Raw genomic sequence first — 21392 nt, 5'->3', positions numbered from 1 at the left:
CCCTTTCTGGACCGCTGGGCCCCGGTAATTTCTACCGGTTCCCCCCCCCCGTCGGCCCTGAGCGCCCCTAGTTCCAGCACCTATGAATGGAGCCTGATCCATTGTGTTCCACCAGCTTTTGCGCCCAGGAAAGCCCATTGAAGGGGCCTATCAGAGACGAGACTCAGGACCAGCCCTTATTGTCATTCATGTGCGCTAAACGAGCTCTGCAGCCCAAGGGCTCCTGTCGCGTTCTGACTTGGTACATTCTGCGATGGGAAGATGAGGCAAATATTCTCGAGACGGCTGATTTACATTACGCAGGATGAAAAGTGCAGCCCATCCGCCATGTGTTCCTCCTCAGGTCCATCAGCAATGCAGCTCCAGACATGGCTCCCCCACTTGATTCCCCAGGACGCTGGAACTAACCACATCAGGTCACAAGGCTTCCACTCAGCCCGGATTTATTGCACATTTAACCTTGTTCCCTGGCCCCCTCCTGCGAGTGATGATGAATGGCCTGGCTCTTCCCAGCCACAGCTGGGCAGCTGGAACGTTACATCCATGCTGGGCTCTGCTTGCCTGCTTCATTTCATGCGCTGGGAGAGATTTCATTTCCAGAGGCCCCAGCCGGCCCTCTGCCGTGTGAGACAGAATTGTGCCATATCTCTAGGACAATCAACTGCAAAGTGTTTGTAAATACGAAAACCTCAACTGGCTGAGCTAAATCCATCAGAGTTTATTTCCCCGTGGCTGCTCCTCCCTCCATTGCATGTGCCAAACGCGGGATTGAACTCTAGAGCAAGGATTTCTTTTTGCAAAATCCCACACACTGATGTGAAAACAACCCAGCTCCTTGGGTGTCACCGAATCCATCGGTCATTTTGTTTTCTCCCTGCTGGAGCGCTTTCCCCCCATGGTCAATGGAGAGAATGCCCAGCTGCCGTCCACCTGCCACCTAGCAGAGTAGCCATTTAGCGGGGAGGGACTAGATGCCGGTGCTGCAGCCAGGTCAATTCATGGGCCACAGTGGCTGCAACAAAGTCATTTTTCAGCTTTGCAGTGGCAATGCAATGAACTGTTAGCACCAGTGTAGAAAAGGCCAGGGCACTGACTCAGCACAGTGGGGTTCTTCCACCAATAGAGAATGAGGAAAATAGTCCCTCTATTGCATAGCTTCTGCAGGACGCCCAAGGCTCTCTGCCCTCCAGCTTACAAGGTGGCACATCAGCCGAGCGCACAGAGGAGCTGGTGGAAGTTTTGGTCGGTTTCCATTACAGGGCAGCTCAGACATTACGGACAATAGCGGAAGTGTCAAATGTCAAAACCTCTCAACTAAAAACACGGGACACATTTTTCATGAACATCTTCCAGTTCCAGTGGCATGGAGCAGGCCCCTCCCCGGGCTCCCACGAACTGCCTCCCAGTGCTGGGATTGCCCAACCGAGAGGGAGACAGCAATACATACAATATGGTTGTCTGGTCCCAGGCGGCTTGTGAGCAAAATGCCCCAAAGCGCTGATTGGTTATGAATTATTCTGGACCATGTTCACGAAGGGCCAGATCTGGAGAGGATTGAGAAAGAAGTGTAAATTACCCATCAGTGAGTGAGTCCAACCATCTCACTTCATGGACAGACCCTGACGCTGCCGCTTGCGATCGATAGGCAGCACCCAAGTGCAGGAGCAGCAACACCTCCCATCCTGGGGAACCACCGAATGTTTAACCTTCATTCCCTCCCCACATCTGTGGGTAGTTCCCTCCCTTCCCCCAAGAGCTCAGCACCATCGACTGGTCACAAGCTCCCGCCTTCCCCCCGCAGATTTGCTCACTACATGTACTTGCAAATGGTTTTCCTGAGGTACCAAAAGCAGCCAATTCCCACAGTCAAAGGCCACAGCAACTGGCCCAAAGGATTCTGGGTCGTGGCTGAGGGGGAGAATGTGGGGTTGCAGTCTGAAAAGAGCGCAGCCCCAGCGCTTCACTCTGCCGACTCATTCTCTTAGTTAGCCCGTGGGGGGGTGGGTGGACGAGGGTCTGACGTGAGGAATACAAGGTGTCCGCCATGTTTTCCCTGGGGAGAGCACATCTCCTCCCAGTGTGTTTACAAGAAGGGGGTTTCCAAGAGCTCTGTCTTTCCCTTTAACGGCCTGTGCAGATTAGGGGGGACACAATCTTCAGACCAGCAAACTAAAAGAGAAAGCCCCACTACCCAGGTTTGTGACTAGCCTCCTCAGGCACTACACACGAGCCCCACTTTCATAGGCTGACGTAAGAAATTCCTTCCCTGAAACTGGGGAAAGAATTTCACAACATTGACCAGCAAGAGAGACTATTTATCAGCAATGTCCCCACACTGCCTCTTTCTGTATGTGTCACTTACTTGTATATTTTTAGCCTGTGTGGGGGGAAGTGAGCTATTACAGACCTGCTTTTGTCACAAATCCATACTCAAAGTTGAAAAAAAAAATAGGTGGATTTAGTTTTTCTTGGAAACAGTGGGGTTTTTTCCAATTCTTGCTTAGGTTCCACCATCCACCCAGATGAGGGGGTGTGTGCTGTGTCTGCCTGTATAAAGGGAGAGCACAACTAGTGAGGGTGGGAGGAGATAAACCATCAGCTCCTTTTTCATAGCTGTAGGCAGAGCGCAAGCAGAGTGAAAGGGATTCCAGTGCTGGACACCATGGCTGAAGGTAAAGTTGCAGAACGGCACGTTGCCAGAGGCTGCATTTCAGCAAAACTTGACAACTTTTTTATAATTCTTCTAAATCAGAAATGTTTTGCTTGGTTATAGTGAGTTTTGCAAAGTGGCTATGTAAGGGTGGGTAGTGAGATCAGTAGGTCGGTATGTATCTGTGTGCATAAGTTCTGCTTTAGGAGTTGAGGAGTATTGCAGTCTGTTCATTTAGCTCAGGCTGGAACATGAACAAGCTCCTTTATGTCAGCTGCACTTGTTTGTATTTCTGGAACTTATTGAAACTCAATGGCAAACGCTTGACTCAAGTGCAGAATAATCAGACACCCCAAAGATTAAAATAGAAGATAGTTATGATCAGGAGGAAACTATTTTGAGTTAATTTTGTTCTTTACCATAACTACAGTAATTTGCTATTGTTTTAATAAAGCCGTTGCTGTCAAGAGTGAAATTTTAAAATACTGTTTTAAATTGCAAGCTCCCTTTCAGCAGGACTCTGCAGAGAGCTGCTCTAAAAATATTTGCTTTTCGTCTCATCCTATTTTTAAAGAGAGTTATCTAAATAAAGCCATAAAAAAAACCCTTCTAAGCCTTTAGAAATCCCGCTGACACATAGGTGGCTTTTCTGTGTAGTCTTTCGCTGGGAAAAGAATACTTTCTTCTCTACATCTTTCACAGTGGAGAGAGGTAAATAGAGTCATTCCCCAAGGATCTGTACTGGGACCAGTGCTGTTTAACATATCCAAAAATTATTTGGAAAAGGGGATAAACAGTGAGGTGGCAAAGTTTGCAGACGATACAAAATTATTCAAGATAGTGAAGTCCAAAGCTGACTGTGAAGAGGTACAAAGGGGTAAACTGGGTGACTGGGCAACAAAATGGCAGATGAACTTCAATGTTGATAAGTGCAAATTAATGCACATTGGAAGACATAATCCCAAAACGATGTTACCATTCAAGAAAGAGATCTTGGAGTCATTGTGGATAGTTCACTGATCAATGTGCAGCGGCAGTCAAAATTCCTAACAGAATGTTAGGAGCCATTGGGAAAGGGATAGAAGAAAACATCATATTATAGTACATCCCACCTTGAATACTGCATGCCGTTCTGGTCACCCCATCTCAACAAAGATATATTAGAATTGGAAAAAGTGCAGAAAAGGGCAACAACAATGGTTAGGGGTATGGAACAGCTTTCATACACGGAGAGATTAAAACACTGGAACTGTCCAGTTTCAAAAAGAGACAACTGAGGGGCGATAGAGGTCTATAAAAGCATGAATAGTGAGGAGAAAGTAGATAAGGAAGTGTTATTTACCTCTTTGCATAAGACAAGAACCAGGGGTCACCCAATGAATTTAATAAGCAGCAGGTTTAAAACTAACATAAGGAAGTACTTCTTTACACAACAGTCAGCCAGCCTGTGGAACTCACTGCCAGGGGAGGTTGTGAAGGCCAAAAATATAACTGGGCTCAAGAAAGAATTAGATAAATTCATGGAGGATAGGTCCGTCAACGGCTATTAACCAAGATGGCCAGGGATGTAGCCCCATGCTCTGGGCGTCCCTAAACCTCTGACAGCCAGAAGCTGAGACTGGACATGGGGATGGATGGGGATAATTGTTCTGTTCTGTTCTGTTCATTCCCTCCGAAGCACCTGGCATTAGCCACTGTTGGAAGACAGGCTGCTGGGCTAGATGGACCATTCATTTGACCCAGTATGGCCGTTCTTATGTTCTTATGAAATAATATTTCCCATGTCAGATTCTGATCAGCGTGTAGCCTTCTTTGTTCAGTCTATGGTCAGTGAGACCAGGCAATACAAGCTCATGTGGAGGTGCAGATAGGCAGGTGAGAGACATGTCAAATCCACAACAGTGACAAAAACAAACAGGGAAGTTAATTCCGTTCAACCGCCTGGGATCTCAGTGACAAGACCGGGTTTTATTCAATCCAGTCCCAAGACAAAATAAAAAGGAATGAAAGAGGAGGCGCCCGTAATGGCATTGCAATGACTGCATCCTAAGGAAAACAAGGTCCCTCTGCTCTGTGGCACTGAGTGAGCTGGGCCTGCTTTAAGCCCTCTGACTGCTCATCGCTACAGGGGAGCGGTCGGACTTTGAGAGGAGTCTGAAGACCCTCATCCTTCATTTCCCCTCAGGATGATGAAAAACAGGATCCCTTACATCAGAGATTGGACCAAATTATATGCGGGCGTAAATGGGGAAAACTCCACTGAGGTCGCTGCATGGTGCTCACTGCCATCACCGGGGAATGTTGCTTCTGGCATTTCTCTTCCATGAGGGCCCTCCCTTGGGCCCTCGGCTTGGGCTGTTCCTAGGAGAAGGTGGAACTGAAGTTTTCCACGAGCTCCTCTTCCTCTGTCTTTGTGCTCACAGGGCCCCTCCCATGGTGTGTCCAACTTCCAAGCACTCCCACGTCTTTCAAAATAGAAACAAACCCTGACAATCTCTCTCTGCGTCTCCTGCTGCTAGATGCCAGGAAGAGCTTAGTTCAGAACTGGTTTGTGTATGTTTAAAGTGCAAGTATGGTGAGGGAAAGCAAGGGTGAAAAAGGGAGTTACATGTTTTGTTGTGAACGCAGCAAGGCCCGTGGCCATTCTTATCTCTCGCAGGAGTGAGCACCAGAGTCTAGGTCCGACTCTCCAATGCACAAAGCAAAGACAACTCAAAAAACCAGAAGAGAAAAACCCTTCTAATCTCTTTCGTGGCAGCTGTCCTGGGTTAGTTATAACAGTAGGAAATAGAAGTCTGGCAGACAGAAATTTGACTGTTAAACTGGTGTCCCTGTTACATTAAAGGATTTTAAAACACAGAGAAAATGGAACTGGAATGTTAAGATATTTCATTCCACTCATGGTCTTATGAACGTTGTAATACCTGCCGTGAATAGCATGCAGAGATCCCGGAAGAGCTCTGCAAACATCCTAGTATATGTTATCATAAATTTAATAACTAAGGAATAAACTGGTTGTTACTGATCAAAGTGGCCAACAGAATACAACAAGTTTGGCGTTACCAGCTCAGGCTGGATTTTTGAGCCAAACATCATTTTTTAGAATTCCTCTCTCTAACACACTTTTTCTGACTTGGCCCACATTTTCTGGCAGAGTCTAGCTTGATATAAGATCATACGCATGTAATTGGGCGCAGTTTTCGCTAAATCAGGGGTGAAATGTGTAAAATGGAAGTCTCCCTTCTCCCTTCAGTTTGTTCTACGCTGGTCACACTCCTGCAGCTCGGCAGCCCGATGGAATCATTTTGATTATGGGCACTACGCTTTCCCCATAACTCCATCTATCTAGATCTCTTAGGTCTTACCGTGATAGCCTCCCACCAGTGAAAGCAATTATTTCTCTCTCACACGCCCTTCCCTGCTGGCAAGCAACAGGGCTGACTTTGTGGTGAGGTTTTGGGGGCATATCCGTAAGCACGAACATGAAAACACTATTGCAAGAAAGCCTTTCGCTCTGGATGCGGCAAGGTCAGTGGTCTTCCTTTTTTCACCTGGCACCATTCCTATAGCAACGGGTTTCTGCAGCTCCCTCTCTTCCTCCTTCTGGCCAGCATTCAGCCCCTTCCCTAGGGCAGTGGTGCTCAACCCTTCCAGACGACTGTACCCCTTTCAGGAGGCTGAATTGTCTTGCGTGCCCCCGATTTCACCTCACTTAAAAACGACTTGCTTAGAAAATCAGACATAAGAATACAAAAGGGTCACAGCCACTAGTACTGAAAACTGGCTGACTTTCTCATTGTGACCATAGAATTATAAAATCAATCAACTGGAATATAAATACTGTGCTTACATTCCAGTGTATAGTAGATAGAGCTGGACAAACAAGTCATTGTCTGTATGAAAGTTTAGTTGGTTCTGACTTCGCTAGTGTTTTTTCTGTAGCCTGTTGTAAAACTAGGCAAATCTCTAGATGAGCTGATGTCCCCCCTGGAAGACCCCTGCATGCCCCTGGGGCAGGCATACCCCTGGTTGTGAACCACTGCTCTAGGTGACCTATTGCTGAGAGAGGATGGGGACGAAGCAGCAGTGAGCACTGTCAGCACTTGCTCCATAAATCAGGCCCTGGTTTTCCAGCTCAGGTACTCTGGCACTGAACTCGCTATGTGTTCTCCTACATTAAATACTTTCACTTATTCTGGCAACTAATCTGCCTGACTGCAATGCATTCACGGCTCGCTAGCCTGGAACAATGATGAGTGATATCGCATTGCCCCAGGAAACCACGCTGAAACAACGGGTAATGGCGCTGTCTGATTATCACCGGCTGCCTAGCACAGGCCCTGCTTACATCAGTGTCTCTCTGCCCGACTGCCACAAGAGCACGCCCTGCAGAATGCCTCAGGCCATGCAGTCAGACATCCCTTTTCGTGGGCAGGCTCTCCGATTTGTCAAGGCATAGGAAATAGGAAACTTCCTGTCAGCCTGACCGAGGGCACAGGGAACATCCAAAGCTAAGCGTTCCCTGAGTTCAGAAATGCTTCTCTCTTTCGGGAGGGGGGGGGGGAAACAACCCAAACAACTTGGCAGCGGAAGCCTGAAGCCAAACTCCTCCAGAGGCAGGAAGGATAAGCGCTGGCCCTCTCTGCTGCTGCCCCTCTGCAAGACTCTCCTGCCCTTGAATCCTGATGGACCCAGTGCAGCTCTGCGACACACCTTTGGCCTGGCCTCAGGCCTCTCCGCTGTTGTAGCATTAAGAGCAGAAGCCTAGTGCAAGGGGAAGCTCTGCATTCCGCTCCCAGGCCAGGGCAACAAAACTGATCAGGGGGCTGGGGCACATGACTTACGAGGAGAGGCTGAGGGAACTGGGGTTATTTAGTCTGGAGAAGAGAAGAGTGAGGGGGGATTTGATAGCTGCTTTCAACTACCTGAAGGGGGTTCCAAAGAGGATGGAGCTCGGCTGTTCTCAGTGGTGGTAGATGACAGAACAAGGAGCAATGGTCTCAAGTTGCAGTGGGGGAGGTCTAGGTTGGATATTAGGAAACACTATTTCGCTAGGAGGGTGGTGAAGCACTGGAATGCGTTACCTAGGGAGGTGGTGGAATCTCCTTCCTTGGAGGTTTTTAAGGCCTGGCTTTACAAAGCCCTGGCTGGGATGATTTAGTTGGGGATTGGTCCTGCTTTGAGCAGGGGGCTGGACTAGATGACCTCCTGAGGTCTCTTCCAACCCTAATATTCTGTGATTCTATGATTCATGGTGGGAAGCTATTTTCCTAACTGCTGAGGCAATCGACCAGGCACACTAAAAGGACAGATAACCCGGGAGTTCAGACAGGTTTCACTGAAGCCATTTCCATGCTAGAATGCTAGAGGAGAGGTGTGCATGCTGTGTGTGCATGTATGTACGCTGTGTGTGCATGCTGTGTATGCATGTATGCACGCTGTGTGTACATGCTGTGTGTGCATGTATGCACGCTGTGTGTACATGTATGTACGCTGTGTGTGTGCACAGATTCCAAGGCCAGAACAGATCATTGTGATCACCTAGTCTCACTTCCTGCACAGAACAGGCCATAGAACTTCCCCAAAGTAATTCCTAGAGCAGATCTTTTAGAAAAACGTCCAAAATGGTCAGTGATGGAGAATCCACCGTGACTTGGTAAGTTGTTCCAATGGTAAATTACCCTCACTGTCAAACACTTACACCTTATTTCCAGTCTGAATGTGTCTAGCTTCAACTTTCAGCCATTGGATCATGTTATACCCTTATCTGCTAGATTAAAAAGCCCATTATTAAATATTTGTCCCCCATGTAGGTACTTACAGACAGTAATCAAGCCACCCCTTAACTTGCTCTGTGTTAAGCTAAATAGGTTGAGCTCCTTGAGTCTATCACTATACGGCATGTTTTCTATTCCTTCTCGTGGCTCTTCTTTGAATCCTCTCCAATTTATCAGCCTCCTTCTTGAATTGTGGGCACCAGAACTGGACACAGGATTCCAGCCGTGGTCGCACAAATGCCAAATACAGAGGGAAAATAACCTCTCTGCTCCTACTCGAGATTCCCCTGTTCATGCATCCCAGGATTGCATTGGCTCTTTTGGCCACAGCCTCCCACTGGGAGCCCATGTTCAGCTTATTATCCACCACGATCCCCAAGTCTTTCTCAGAGTCACTGCTTCCCAGGATAGAGTCCTCCCATCTTGTTCCCAGTTGTGTATATTTACATTTAGCCATATTCAAACGTATATCGTTTGCTTTCATCCCGTTTACCAAGTGATTTAGATCACTCTGAATCTGCGATCTGTCCTCTTCATTATTTACCACTCCTCCAATTTTTGTGTCATCTGCAAACTTTACCAAGGATGATTTTATGTTTTTTTCCAGGTCATTGTTAAAAAGATAGTGTATGGCCAAGAACTGATGCCTGGGGGACCCCCCTGGAAACACTCCTGGAGGAAGTTCCCCCATTTACAAGCTACTTTTGGAGACCTATCAGTTAGCCAGTTTTTAATCCATTTCATGTGGGCCATGTTAATTTTATATCGTTCTAGTTTTTTAATCAAAATATCATGTGGTACCAAGTAAAATGCCTTGCAGAAGTCTACGTATATTACATCAACAGTGTTACCTTTATCAACCAAACTTGTACTCACTATTAGTAGATGACAATTCATGAGTGTGGGGGTGGGGAGGTGGCGGGGGGAGGAGGAGGCTAGATCCAGCCCTGTGTTACACCGACATACACCAAGGTAAAGATTCCCAACTCGTGAATCTCGTGGGGCTCAGAGCTCCCTGCTCATGCATGGAGATGCACCCTGCACTCCCTAACTGCAGCAGAACAACAACCTGGCCGTGTGCGCGTGCACATGAGAAACACATGGTAGGGAAGCCAAATGCATGAGCTCTATAGGAGTAAAATTGATCTCTTCTCAGCTGGAGCATCAGATTTTGGTGCCCAGCCTCTGAACCACTAAATGGATCAAAGGAAGAGAGAGTGGAGTCTGGGTCAGTTTGTGCTGTGTCTTTGCTGCCTTCCTGAAAGAGAGCTTGAGGGCCTGGCGACACTGACGCTGTAGCGCTGTAAGCTAATCCCCTCGTGGAGGTGGAGTACCTGCAATGCTGGGGCGCGCGACCACACTCGCACTTCAAAGCTCCCGTGGCAGCGCTTTGATGTTTTGAGTGTAGCCACGGCCTTAGATGCTGTTGGTTTTGCAGATCTGGTGATGGAATCATGCAACCTGGAGTGTGAGAGCAACAATCAGAACCACATGACGGCTGACATGGGCAGCCAGCAGCTCGTTGTGAGGAGGGGACAGTCTTTCACCATCACGCTGCGCTTCGCTGGAAGGGGTTATGAGGAAGGAGTGGATAGACTTACTCTCAACGTAGAGACAGGTAAGTCCAGAGCTAGCCACTAAACTCAACTGCGGTCAGCTTGGAGAGGAGCCACCTCCATCCCCTCGTTCAGAGACACACACAATATCCACCCCTGTCACATCACCTCAGAGATGAGCCGTCCTACCCCCTCACCTCACAGACAGACATATTCACCCACCCTCTCCTCAGAGAGACACCAGCCACCCTCCCCTCAGAGAGAGACATTATCCACCCTCCCCTCAGAGATAGGCCATGCCCAACTAAGCCACCTCAGCGCCGTCATGTCCAGGCAGGGCTGGCTCCAGGCACCAGCTTACTAAGCAGGTGCTTGGGGCGGCCGCTCCGGAGAGGGGCGGCACGTCCAGCTATTCGGCGGCAATTCGGCCGACGGTCCCTCACTCCCGCTCGGAACGAAGGACCTCCCGCTGAATTGCCGCCACAGATCGTGATCGCGGCTTTTTTTTTTTTTTTTTGGCTGCTTGGGGCGGCCAAAACCCTGGAGCCGGCCCTGTGTCCAGGAGGGGCACTTTCTACCCCAGTCATCGCAGAGAGAGCCATCCCTGCCCCAGCCCATTCAAAAAAGCACTTTCCACACTCATCACTTGTATACAGATTCCCCCTCTCCCTCAATCATTTTATAGGCAAGCCGTCCTCAATTTCCACCCCCATTACCCCACCTCCCCACCCCGAAACCTCAGTAAGAGGCCAACCCCACCCCATTCCCCTTGGACAGTCCATCCCGAGGTCTGTCACCATCCAGATAAGCAAGCACTACCATATGAATGGCCCTCACATTTTTGTTCAGGAAAACTAATTGCTTCCCCTACTGCTTATATTTGCTTGTTTTTGCAACTCACAAAGTGAATCTAAAAGTCCTTGGTCCAAACTTTGTATTTATTTGTTTTACATTGTGGGATCTGAGAGGACGGCTTCCTCTTCCTGTCAGGAGACTGTTATCTCAGTCATGTTATTTCCAACATTAAAGTAAAATTTCCCTGGCACTGATCCTGATGTCATAGGTGGTTTGTCCTCACAGTCCCGGACAGAAAGATATAAAAACAGAAGCTCCACAATATAATAATAGTTGAATGGTCTCAAGTTGCAGTGGGGGAGGTCTAGGTTGGATATTAGGAAAAACTGTTTCACTAGGAGGGTGGCGAAGCACTGGAATGGGTTACCTAGGGAGGTGGTGGAATCTCCTTCCTTGGAGGTTTTTGAGGCCCGGCTTGACAAAGCCCTGGCTGGGATGATTTAGTTGGGGTTGGTCCTGCTTTGAGCAGGGGATTGGACTAGATACCTCCGGAGGTCCCTTACAACCCGATTCTATGAAAGAAAGCAAGAAAACAAGAGCCCCAGCACTTGTGAACGTTATTTGCTTGAGTGTAACACTAACTCCCCATAGCCAACAATGTTCATTGTTGCCACGTTCCACACGTCTTAAGTGTTTGGGCCTGAAGACAAGTCAATCAGTCTGGGCTAAGGATTATTTCAGATGAGTTGACAGGGTTGGGCTTTGCCCAGCTATTACTTTGGAATGTCTGAGTTGGAATCCATAACATCGGTAGACTCCTAATGTGGTGTTCCAAAAATGCAAGCAGTCACTTTCACACCTGGGCTTTGCGTTACCATAACTAGAAAAACAAACGACTACTACGAATAATAAGAGGTACTTTGGCCAGAAGGCTTCAGAAGCCAAATAAGAGATTCATCCACAAGCTATTTTTATGGTACTCTAAGATTCCAGCTCAAGGAATTCAGAATAAAATAATAAGGATTGAAGTATAAAATAAAGTCATATCCCTTAGTGGCATGGACCCTCTGTATATGCACATAGTCCCTTCCACTTGAGACTCTTAAGGTCCTAATAAATATTAATTAACTGAGCCTTATGTCACCACCATGCCAAAAGGCAGTAATATTATCCCCATTTTACATATAGGAAACTGAGGCACAGAAGGGAGCTTGAGTGACAGTCCAAAGTTACACATAGAGTCTGTGGTAGAGTCAGGAATGTAGCCCAAAACTCCCAATTCCTGGTCCCCCTGTGCTTCCACCCTCCATAGGCTAAGGGCTTGTTTGCACACGGAAGCTGTAACTGTTTAATGTAAATCAGTTTAGTTAAATCATACAACTTGTACGTGTGGACTCTCATAAAATGCTTTAAAACTGGTTCTATGCCTTTAGCTTGCACCTGTACATTTACCAGTGCAAGCTAAACTGATATAAGCCAGGTTCAAATGATATAAGTGTGTCTGCACACAAAGTTGTACCGTTTTAACCAAATCAGTATAAAAATCACGCCTATAATTAAACCAGTCTTACTCTGTGTGTGGGCCAGGGCTGATTCTGATTCTGTGTAAAGATCCCAATTCCCTTCTAGTGACTGGGTAAGGAGATGGCCTCTGCTCATGGTCAAGGTACATCTATCCTCCATCTTGGGAGAAATCAGACATGAAGGAACAACAGTGGTGGACCCAGCCCAGAAAGATGTGGGTTTAGTTGTGAGGCTTTGGCTATGAACCGTCTCAAAGTCTGGGCATATTTTTTCTCTTGGAGTTGGGCCAGTGTCTGGGGAATTTCCATCTTTCAATTGCTGAGTAAAATTAGACCTCCAAAGAGAGGGACTTTCCCAAGAGAGGCCAGGTGTTCTGGTGCAGTAGTGTTGGATGGGTCAAGGTTAGCCAGACCAAACTCCTTTCCCAGCGTGAGCCCCAGATCTGTCCATGGACAGAACACCGTAGGGAAGCCCAGCAAAGGGACAGCCTGGCAGAAGGTTTATTTATCTCGGTCCTGCCCAGGTGACCGTAGAATACAGTAAGAAAGACCCAGCCCCACTGTCAGTGCTCGGGTTGGACCATTTCCAATGCTCAACCCGCTACCCACATTGGATCATACTTCCACCAGCTGTGTGCGCCACTAATCCAGTCCTACAGGGGCTGTCGGGGAGAACGCAGCTAGGATGCTGCATTTCCTTTCCTCTCCCCATCCCGGATATAGTTGGGCGCACACAGCACACACACGCAGAACAAAGCTAGGATGGAGGGAGCAGACCACACCCAAGAACGGAACTTCCTGCCACCCCACAGCATTGCAGAGGCTGGAGGACTCCTATAGCTGTCCATGGTTATAGCAACCTGCATGGATTTGGGGGCTTTAATTCCTGCCTCAATATTCCCACCCAGGGCCGGCTCCAGCTTTTCTGCCACCCCAAGCAGTAAAAAAAAAAAAAAGCCGATCGGCGGCAGCTCTATAGCGCCGCTTCATTCTTCGGCGGCAATTCGGCAGTGGGTCCTTCACTCCCTCTCTTCCTCTTCGGCAGCAATTCAGCGGCAGCTCAAAGAGGAAGAGAGGGACTGAGGGACTCGTCACCGAATTCCCGCCGAAGATCCGGAGGTGCCACCCCGATACTGGACGGAGTGCCGCCCCTTTGTATTGGCCGCCCCAAGCACCTGCTTCTTTCACTGGTGCCTGGAGCTGGCCCTGTTCCTAGGTTTCTCTCAAACACTGCCCCACCTTCAGTGTCACACTAGGGCAGTGGTTCTCAAACTTTTGTACTGGTGACCGCTTTCACACAGCAAGCCTATGAGTGTGACACCCCCCCCCCTTATAAAGTAAAAACACTTTTTAATATATTTAACACCATTATAAATGCTGGAGGCAAAGTGGAGTTTGGGGAGGAGGCTGACAGCTCACAACCCGCTGAGGGGTCACGACCCCCAGTTGGAGAACCCCTGCTCTAGGGTTATTTATTCAAGAGCTGGGCTGTTCCAGGCCTGGGTGGGTGTGGGGGAGAAAGATACTTAGATCTTGGCTCATGTGTTATCTCTGAACATCAGGCAGCTGTTTTCCGCCAAGGACAACCAAAGAGGGCTGGGGAGGGGAACAAAACAAGGAAGCTTGCAGGCTGGCCAACACCCATCTTCCTCAGCAATACCGTATCAAGGAAGAAAAGGGCCTAGCTTCCCCAAGTCTCTGCATGGAATTTCTCCGGGAGTTAGTCCCAATGGGCATGTCTACACAGCACAAAAAGTCTCGGAGCCCGAGTCAAATGACTTGGACTCGCAAGGCTCGCGCTGCAGGGCTGTACATAGCCGTGTAGAAGTTCAGACTCAGACTGGATCCCAGGCTCTGAGACCCACCCCCCTCGCCGAGTTTCAGAGCCCAGGCTCCTGCCTGTGCCCAAAGGGCTACGCTGCCATTTTTAGCCCGGCAGCACGAACCCAAGTCAGGTGACCTGGGCCCTCGACTCACTGCCACAGGGTATTTCTGACGTGCGGACGCGACCTGCGTGCCTTCCCTGACTCCCAGCCCCTCCCACCTCCACGCAGAGAGCCATCCTCAGGCTGCCCAGAAGCGCTGCCAAGGGCAGGGGGATGAGACGGCTCCCTGCAATGCAGCACAGATTCTATTAATAGCGTCAGCCACTTTTTGTCTTTCCAATCCCTTGTACTGACAAACTTTTACCCGGAGGGACACCAGTTGGCCCAGGGGATTGGCAATGAGCTCTGGGGCCTTTTGCTCCAGTTTCATCCCTGCCCCAGAGGAGGAGGCATTACCACGTGCGGGCCTGGCCGCTTCGGTGAGACTCCATCCAGTCACTTGTGTCCACCTCACAAAGCCGTTGCGCTGTCTAGCATACGAGATTTGACTTGTCGGCAGCTTCCAAAGAGAGGCTGAACTCTCCAGGCAGCATTAGCTACCCTCTCCCACACGGCAGGTCCCAGCAGGACAGTGCAGAGGGACTTTGGTTGGAGGAATGGGGAAAATCTGCCCTGCAACTGGCTAAAGTGTGACACTTCTGGGGATAAATAATGCCTTTGCTCCAGCCCGGTCTTGTCTCAAGCAGTTTTACTAGCCTCCTGCAGGTCCTCCTCCATGGTGGCGGGCCCTAAACAGGATGTCCTGTGCCAGGGCCGAGGACAGGAGGGCTCATGAATGACATTCAAAATCATGAACCATAGAGTTGGCCGAGAATTCATTTTTCCCAATGAGAAGTTGCAACGAAAACATTAAAACTCGGTTTTGTTAAAAAGTCTCATAGAAATTTTTCTGATTTTCATCAAAAAACCTAAAACTAGAGACGGGGGGGGGGGGGAGGGGAGAAGTGAGAATGTTTTCAGTGAAAATGGAAATCTTTTCATGAACATTTCCATTCTGTCAAAAAAAGAAAAAACCTTTTGGTCAGAAAAAAACATTTCAACAAAAAATGTAATGAATAAAACCGACCAGGCTTTTTTTGTTACCCCATCTTGGAATTCAAGAACAAGGCATCCCCATGGGCGGATGCCTAGAGGCACATGACTCATTTTAGGTGTCTGAGGAGTTAGATCCCAGAGCTGAGATGCAAAACTAGGGCAAGATCCACCCCGGTAAGTAATGGCATCTCCCTAGGGGGGAAACCCTAAATTCTCCAGAGAAGTCATTGAATCTAGAGAATCTCACTAGAAAAACAGTATTAGCCTTGGAGTTAGGCACAGATGGTGGAATCCTGGCTCCACTGAGGTCATTGGGAGTTTTGCCCTTTGCTGTGACAGGACGAAGAACTCCCCAGGGAGTTTGTCTTCCTGCTGCGTTTGGGAACAGATCCTTGTGGGAGGGTTTTTGTTTTGTGAGACACATCCTGTAACTCCGGGGGAGGAAGGTTAGTGTCCCTGGGTTTCGTTTAGGGGAGAATGGCTCTGGATAGAACGTTTCGGAGCAGCGCTGGAGGAGGGGAGTTTGTGGTCTGTGACTTTCAGAGCAGTGCCCTAGCTACACCCACTGCGCCTCATCAAAATCAAACAGCCAATCAGTGTAGAACAAATAACAAACCCTCGGCCCGCGCCACTTCCCGCAGCCCCCATTGGCCTGGAGCAGCGAACCGCGGCCAGTGGGAGCCGCGATCGGCCGAACCTGCAGACGCGGCAGGTAAACAAACCAGCCAAAGGTTGCTGATCCCTGGGCCAGATATTCAAAAGAAGCAATTGTGATGGTGACTCTGGGTTATGAGTGGGTGGGCCGCACCTCTGTGTCCCATCGAGCCAGGGCTATGACTGACATTGTAGCTTTAAGGGTGCACCCATGGGGCAGGGGAAAGAGTGCAGGTTTGTCACAGCCCCGTCTAGAGAAAGGCAAAGTCTGAACCTGATGTACAGTTCCGGGGTGTTTGGAGCTGGGGCTTTGCTGCAGGCCTGTCTCAAAGATCCAGTTAATCAACCATCAGGCTTCAGGGCATAAACTGACATCCTGCAGGGGCCAGGAGGGAATTCCCCCCTGCCCCTGAATTGCCCATCTGGGTCGATGCCGTTTAGCCGTTCTCGCCTTTCTCTGAAGCTCCGGGGATTTACTGAAGCCTGCCCTTGGAAACGTGCCCTTCCCTAGAAACAGTTTTTTGCCCTGGTGTTTCTTGCCTGTTTACAACATTTCTGTTTTGTATAAGCTTCAAATTCTACAAACTGACATCAGAGGCTGAAAGCCCAGAATCAGCGACCCTAGCTTCATGCTAGGCACACTCATTCCCAAGACCAGCACTCACACCTCCTGGGGCTCTCAGGTCTCTGCCGCACTCCCTGCAGCCACACGGGTGGTACACACCTGCCGAGTGCCGTCAGTAAATGTATGCGGAAAGACACGTTCCCTGTCAGAGTGACCCCGGCCATTCTGGACACAGACGCAGCAGCCACTGACCTGCTGCTCGCTGCCTCCATTTCCTTTGGCTATCAGTATGATTTTTACCTAGTGTCTTTCATCCCAAGTGATCCCAAAGGGGGTTCCAAACGCCAGTGTGTCCATACAGCACAATTGAATGCAGTTACCTCTGGGGTGGAGGGTGGCAGGCAGCTGACATTTTGGCCAAGGGCACAGGGACGAACATGTCTACTCTTGCAGAAAAGTGCTAGGGGTTCCTTAACATCTGCACGGAGGGCTCAGCGTTTGGGGGCCTAAACTGCACGGACCTCAATTGACCTGCCAGGCTAGCAGGACAGGGCTGTCTCCACCTTGCCAGCTTCAACCCCAGGGAGTCCATGTAGTCAGTGCTCAAACCACTGAGCTATCCCTCCCCCTCAAACCTGAGCCTTTGCTACCAAGTCGTCCCCACCCTGAGTGATTGCTAATAGCCCTGTCCTGCAAAGAAGGGGGGTTATTTCAGTGCAGACAGACAGGGTCTGTTTTTAAAGCAGAGTTGTTTGGACAGTTCCAGTCGGGTACCTTGTGTGGACAGATCCAAATACAGCCCTACGTCCCCACCCCACTGCTCTTCGCAATGCTCAATTAGTATCTCTGTGCAGAGGAGAAGAACTTTCCCCTGGCTCTTTTCGGGAATGGGTTGTGGGGCGGGGGCGGGAGAGAAGCAAGGGAAGGAAGCAGTTTCCCTTTGCCGGTCTGGGGAGGGGGATTCCTTGGGGACATGAGTAAGGAGCAGGGTTGAAAAGGGAAACGCTCTGCCTGTGCAGAGCACAGCCAGCTGTATCTGAACTGGCCAGGTCAGCTCTCCCCGGCCTCGCAGAGGGAGCGAGGAGGAGAAAGTGTGTCACTCTCATTAGTTCATGTGTATTTCTGGTCATGAAGTTCTACTCCCCAACAAGGGCGGGGCGCTGGAGCGGTGGAGTGTGGGCCCAGGACCAGCATAACACAGAGTTCCCAGTGTGGGAGGGAAGCCTGCACACAGAACATCCCTTGAAATGAAATCTGCCGGTCACTGCAGCTGCCTGGACACAGGGCGCAGAGGGCCAGGTCTGAGCTGTTCTGTGTGTTCCTCTCCGTTTCTGGGAGGAGCTGTGTTTGGGTCCAGGACGGCTCCTTGCACTTGGAGTAACACTCCCAGCAGAGTGAAAGGACAGCTCTGTGCGCAAGGGAGCACTGATGTCACTGCTAGACGCTGGAAGTGCAGAGTGCTAGCTGGGGCTCTCGTCTCGCGGGGCAGGGGAAAGGGGGGGTATTGTCCTGCCATGGGACCCGTCTGCGGTTCCAGAGCAGCTGGCTTTGGAATTGGAGCTTGGATGGTCTAGGCCGCGAGCGGAAACGCAGTGTAAAAGGGGCTTAGGGACGCTCAGCTGTGGTGTGTTGTTATGGGATGTTTGGATGTAGCCGGCAGAGATGCTTTCACACAGTCCTGGATCTGGGTGCGTTACCTGGCACTTACTGCAGACCCAGAAATGGTTATTTGGGGAGCTGTTAGTTTGAGCTTACAAGTGCAAGACTTGGGCCCCCAACTACACAGACAGACTGGGGTGCCCCAGTCTGAACGCTGGGCTCCCCTTAGGGTCTCCATTGGTGTGTCCTCAGAAGGGTGGGGGGAGGGCACGAACCTACCGTTGCCCCCAGATATCACTCAGCAGCAGAAGCAGACTGACTCTCAGACACAATCACAGCGAAGGGGAAAGGCCCGGGAAAGGCTGACGGGGAGCGATTGGAAAGGACCCCAGGTCCCCAGCTGCAGGCACCGTGTGTGTGCAGTTTCTACTGCACATGCAGCCAATGCAAAGCACACAGTGTACCGAATAGCTTTGAAATTCCAGTCCCGGGCATCTCCTTGGGCCTGAACGTTACCCATGGCTACAGGCCCCTGCCCGCTAGGATATCATGAGACAAAATCCCGTTATAGCAGGCAGGGGATCGGGACATCACATACCAATCCAGCCAGCAGAGCAATGCGATCCCCGTTGTCTGCTTGCCACACTGACAAGTCCCTCACGTGCATCAGCTGCATATGAAAGAATCAGGAGAATTCTGTCCCCCAGTGAATCACCCATCGAGTGGCTCCTCCGTACTGGGAGCAGGGAATCATCGGCAGGAGGTGCAGTCCCCCGTACACGCCAGCCACTTAGACTCTCCTGCCCTCTGCATGCTGGTCTGCTCAGGACACCACAGCCCCCAGCCTCTGCCCTGCTGTGGGGCCAGTGAAGGCAGATGTGGTGCCAACACTGGGTCTGAGACTCGGCTGGTTCAGTAAGGGGAGCTACCTACAGCCAATGCAGGGAGACCAGGGGCCCGCAGACACGTCTGTAAAGGGTGAGGGGCGCTGTGCCATGGGACGCTGGAATAGCGCTCACGCAGGGTGAATTGTCCTTCCCCTGGCCCCAGAGGCATTGTCCCCAGAACTATCAGAGCGAGAGGCCAGAGGCAGGGTGTGCTAATGAGGCCGTTTGCTCTGGCAGGGCCATGCCCCATCGAGTCGTCGGGAACCAAGTCCCATTTCCCCGTCTCCGATGCCCTCCAGGAGTCAGCATGGAGCGCGGTCGTGAACCATCAGGATGGAACCTCTCTCTCCTTGTTGATTTACGCCCCTCCTGATGCCCGGATCGGCCGCTATACCCTGACCCTGGAGGCCTCTTCGGGGTACCAAGGCACTAGCTTCAGGCTCGGAGAGTTCATCTTGCTCTTTAACCCTTGGTGTCCAGGTGAGATTGTCATTCATCCATTTAAGTTGCAGGGGTCTCTCCAAAATGGAGATGGGCCAGACTCGGAACAACAACCTCTGGCTGGGACTGCACAAGCCTGGAGCTGAACGGCCCACGCTGGCCTCTCTTGGATGGGCCGAACCGACACCAGCGCCAAACACCCACAACTCTGGGGAGGTTTGAATCTGTGCTCCAAGCCAGGAACCCTCTAGCTGCACCCTAGAGCCAGCAGCCCTAGAGACTCTTGGTTCCCCTTCCCACGCCATAGGAACGCACGTTCTGTCGGACGCCTGCGTCCCGCTCCAAAGGCTGAGCAGACCTGCTCCTTCCCTGGAAAATCCCTGACAGTGGGTGCAGTCTGGTGCGTGGGAAGAGCACGGACTGGGGGTAGGAGCCAGCCTTGCCACTCAATCCAGAGGTGGGATGAACTCTGCCAGCTGCAAGGGGACATCTCTATTCCCACCCCTCGCCCACTCGCTGCCCTGCTCCAACGCTGCCGTGGCCATCGGGACACAGGTTATGGGGCAGAACACGCAGCTCTGAACGCCACCATGTTAACGAGCCAGCCAGGGCACAAATAAAGCCACCACTAGCCCTGCTGAGATCAGACAGCAGCATGTGGAGGGAGGGACCAATGTCTGGCCATGGTTGGGCAAGTGACCAGCCAGGTTTGCTTGCCCGCACCTTGTTCTTGTCCCCCACTGCTCTCCCCATCAGTGCGAGGAATCTGCCCCCACCAACTCCCCCGCCCAAGTGCACCCAAGTGAAATACCAGGCCTAAAATGACTAACTTCCTGAATTCCAAAGCGCTCTGTGCTGACTCGTCAGAGATAAGGAGTTTAGAAAGTTTCACTTGGCCACCGCTGCACAGAACGCCTGGGCTGGCAGGAAGTTTTTGCAATGAACAGACGACACAGAACATTTGGCCACATTGTTCAATGATTTCACTGAAACAAGAAAAACCAAAAATCTCATCGACAGGAATATTTTTCATTTTCTTGCATTTCCCTCCCTCTTTCTCTCTTCTTTTTTCTTCCTCTCCCCTTTCCAGTGGGAAAAAAGATGGGGACGGGGAGGAGACAGGTACACAAGCAAATCCGCCCCCCCCCCCCCGCATATTACATTTTAATTCAAATCTAATCGCATTGAAATTTTTCAGCAAATTCCATGAAAAGGGTTACCTGCGACATGCACGGTTTCATTTCCTTCAGCATTGCTCATGGGAAATCGCGGCCACTCTGCACAGTGGCCCAGATACTCAGCAGCTGTAGAACCATGCTCGATGGGCAGCTGTGGGGCGGCGCCAGTTCATGCCAGCTGAGGATCTGGCCCAGTGGGGTCAGAGCCGTGGGACAAAGCACCACCACACAAGCCCAGAGAAGGATTTTCTCCTGCATCCTTGGGTCATGAGTCCTAGGCTCTGATCTGCTCCAGCAATGGTGCAAACTCTGCAGCAGAGGTATTGCTAGTGTCACTGCAGTACTTTTCCCAGAAGGGATGGGGGCTGCCCCTTTGCTGCCCAGGCTTTGCTAGTTCGTGGGTGCGGGAATGAGAGGATCGAGGGGGGAGAGCGTCTCACACTGTTCTCTCGCTCCCTTCTCCCCACAGATGACTCTGTCTTTCTCGAGTATGAAGACCAGCGGTGTGAGTACGTGCTGACGCAGCAGGGCCTCATCTACCAGGGATCTCTGAAGTTCATTGTCCCTATTGCCTGGAATTTCGGACAGGTAAGTCTCCAGTCCTGACTCCCCTGCCCAGGTACAGGTACTTGGGGCCCAGGCTGTAATCTCTGCCCAGGAACACGCACATGGAGTTCCTCCAGGTGGAGCATCACAGTGCAGCTAGTCAGAGTCTGTTCTGCAGGATATCACCTCTAAGGGGCCTGCAGGATCCCTCTGGAAATAACAGCAGAACCCACCCACTACTGGCAGATAGCATCACGAATGGCCTGTCTAACGTCCCTTTATCTCACGTGTGCAGCAGCA

The 21392-nt window shown here is 50.4% G+C and overlaps 1 protein-coding gene across 1 annotated transcript in view; it reads left to right on the top strand.

The window, feature by feature from the left end:
* Positions 1 to 2662: 2662 nt before the first annotated feature.
* TGM2 (transglutaminase 2) overlaps positions 2663 to 21392 on the top strand; it is a 33829-nt gene continuing 15099 nt past the window's right edge. Inside the window, exons 1-4 of the mRNA XM_034787187.1 lie at positions 2663 to 2672; positions 9866 to 10045; positions 19165 to 19407; positions 21016 to 21134. Coding sequence (XP_034643078.1) covers positions 2663 to 2672; positions 9866 to 10045; positions 19165 to 19407; positions 21016 to 21134 — 552 coding nt within the window. The remainder of the gene's footprint in view (positions 2673 to 9865; positions 10046 to 19164; positions 19408 to 21015; positions 21135 to 21392) is intronic.

This window comes from Trachemys scripta, chromosome 12 (genome assembly GCF_013100865.1).
Source record: "Trachemys scripta elegans isolate TJP31775 chromosome 12, CAS_Tse_1.0, whole genome shotgun sequence".
NCBI classification, from domain to species: Eukaryota; Metazoa; Chordata; order Testudines; family Emydidae; genus Trachemys; species Trachemys scripta.
This window is presented reverse-complemented; position numbering and strand designations above follow the sequence as displayed.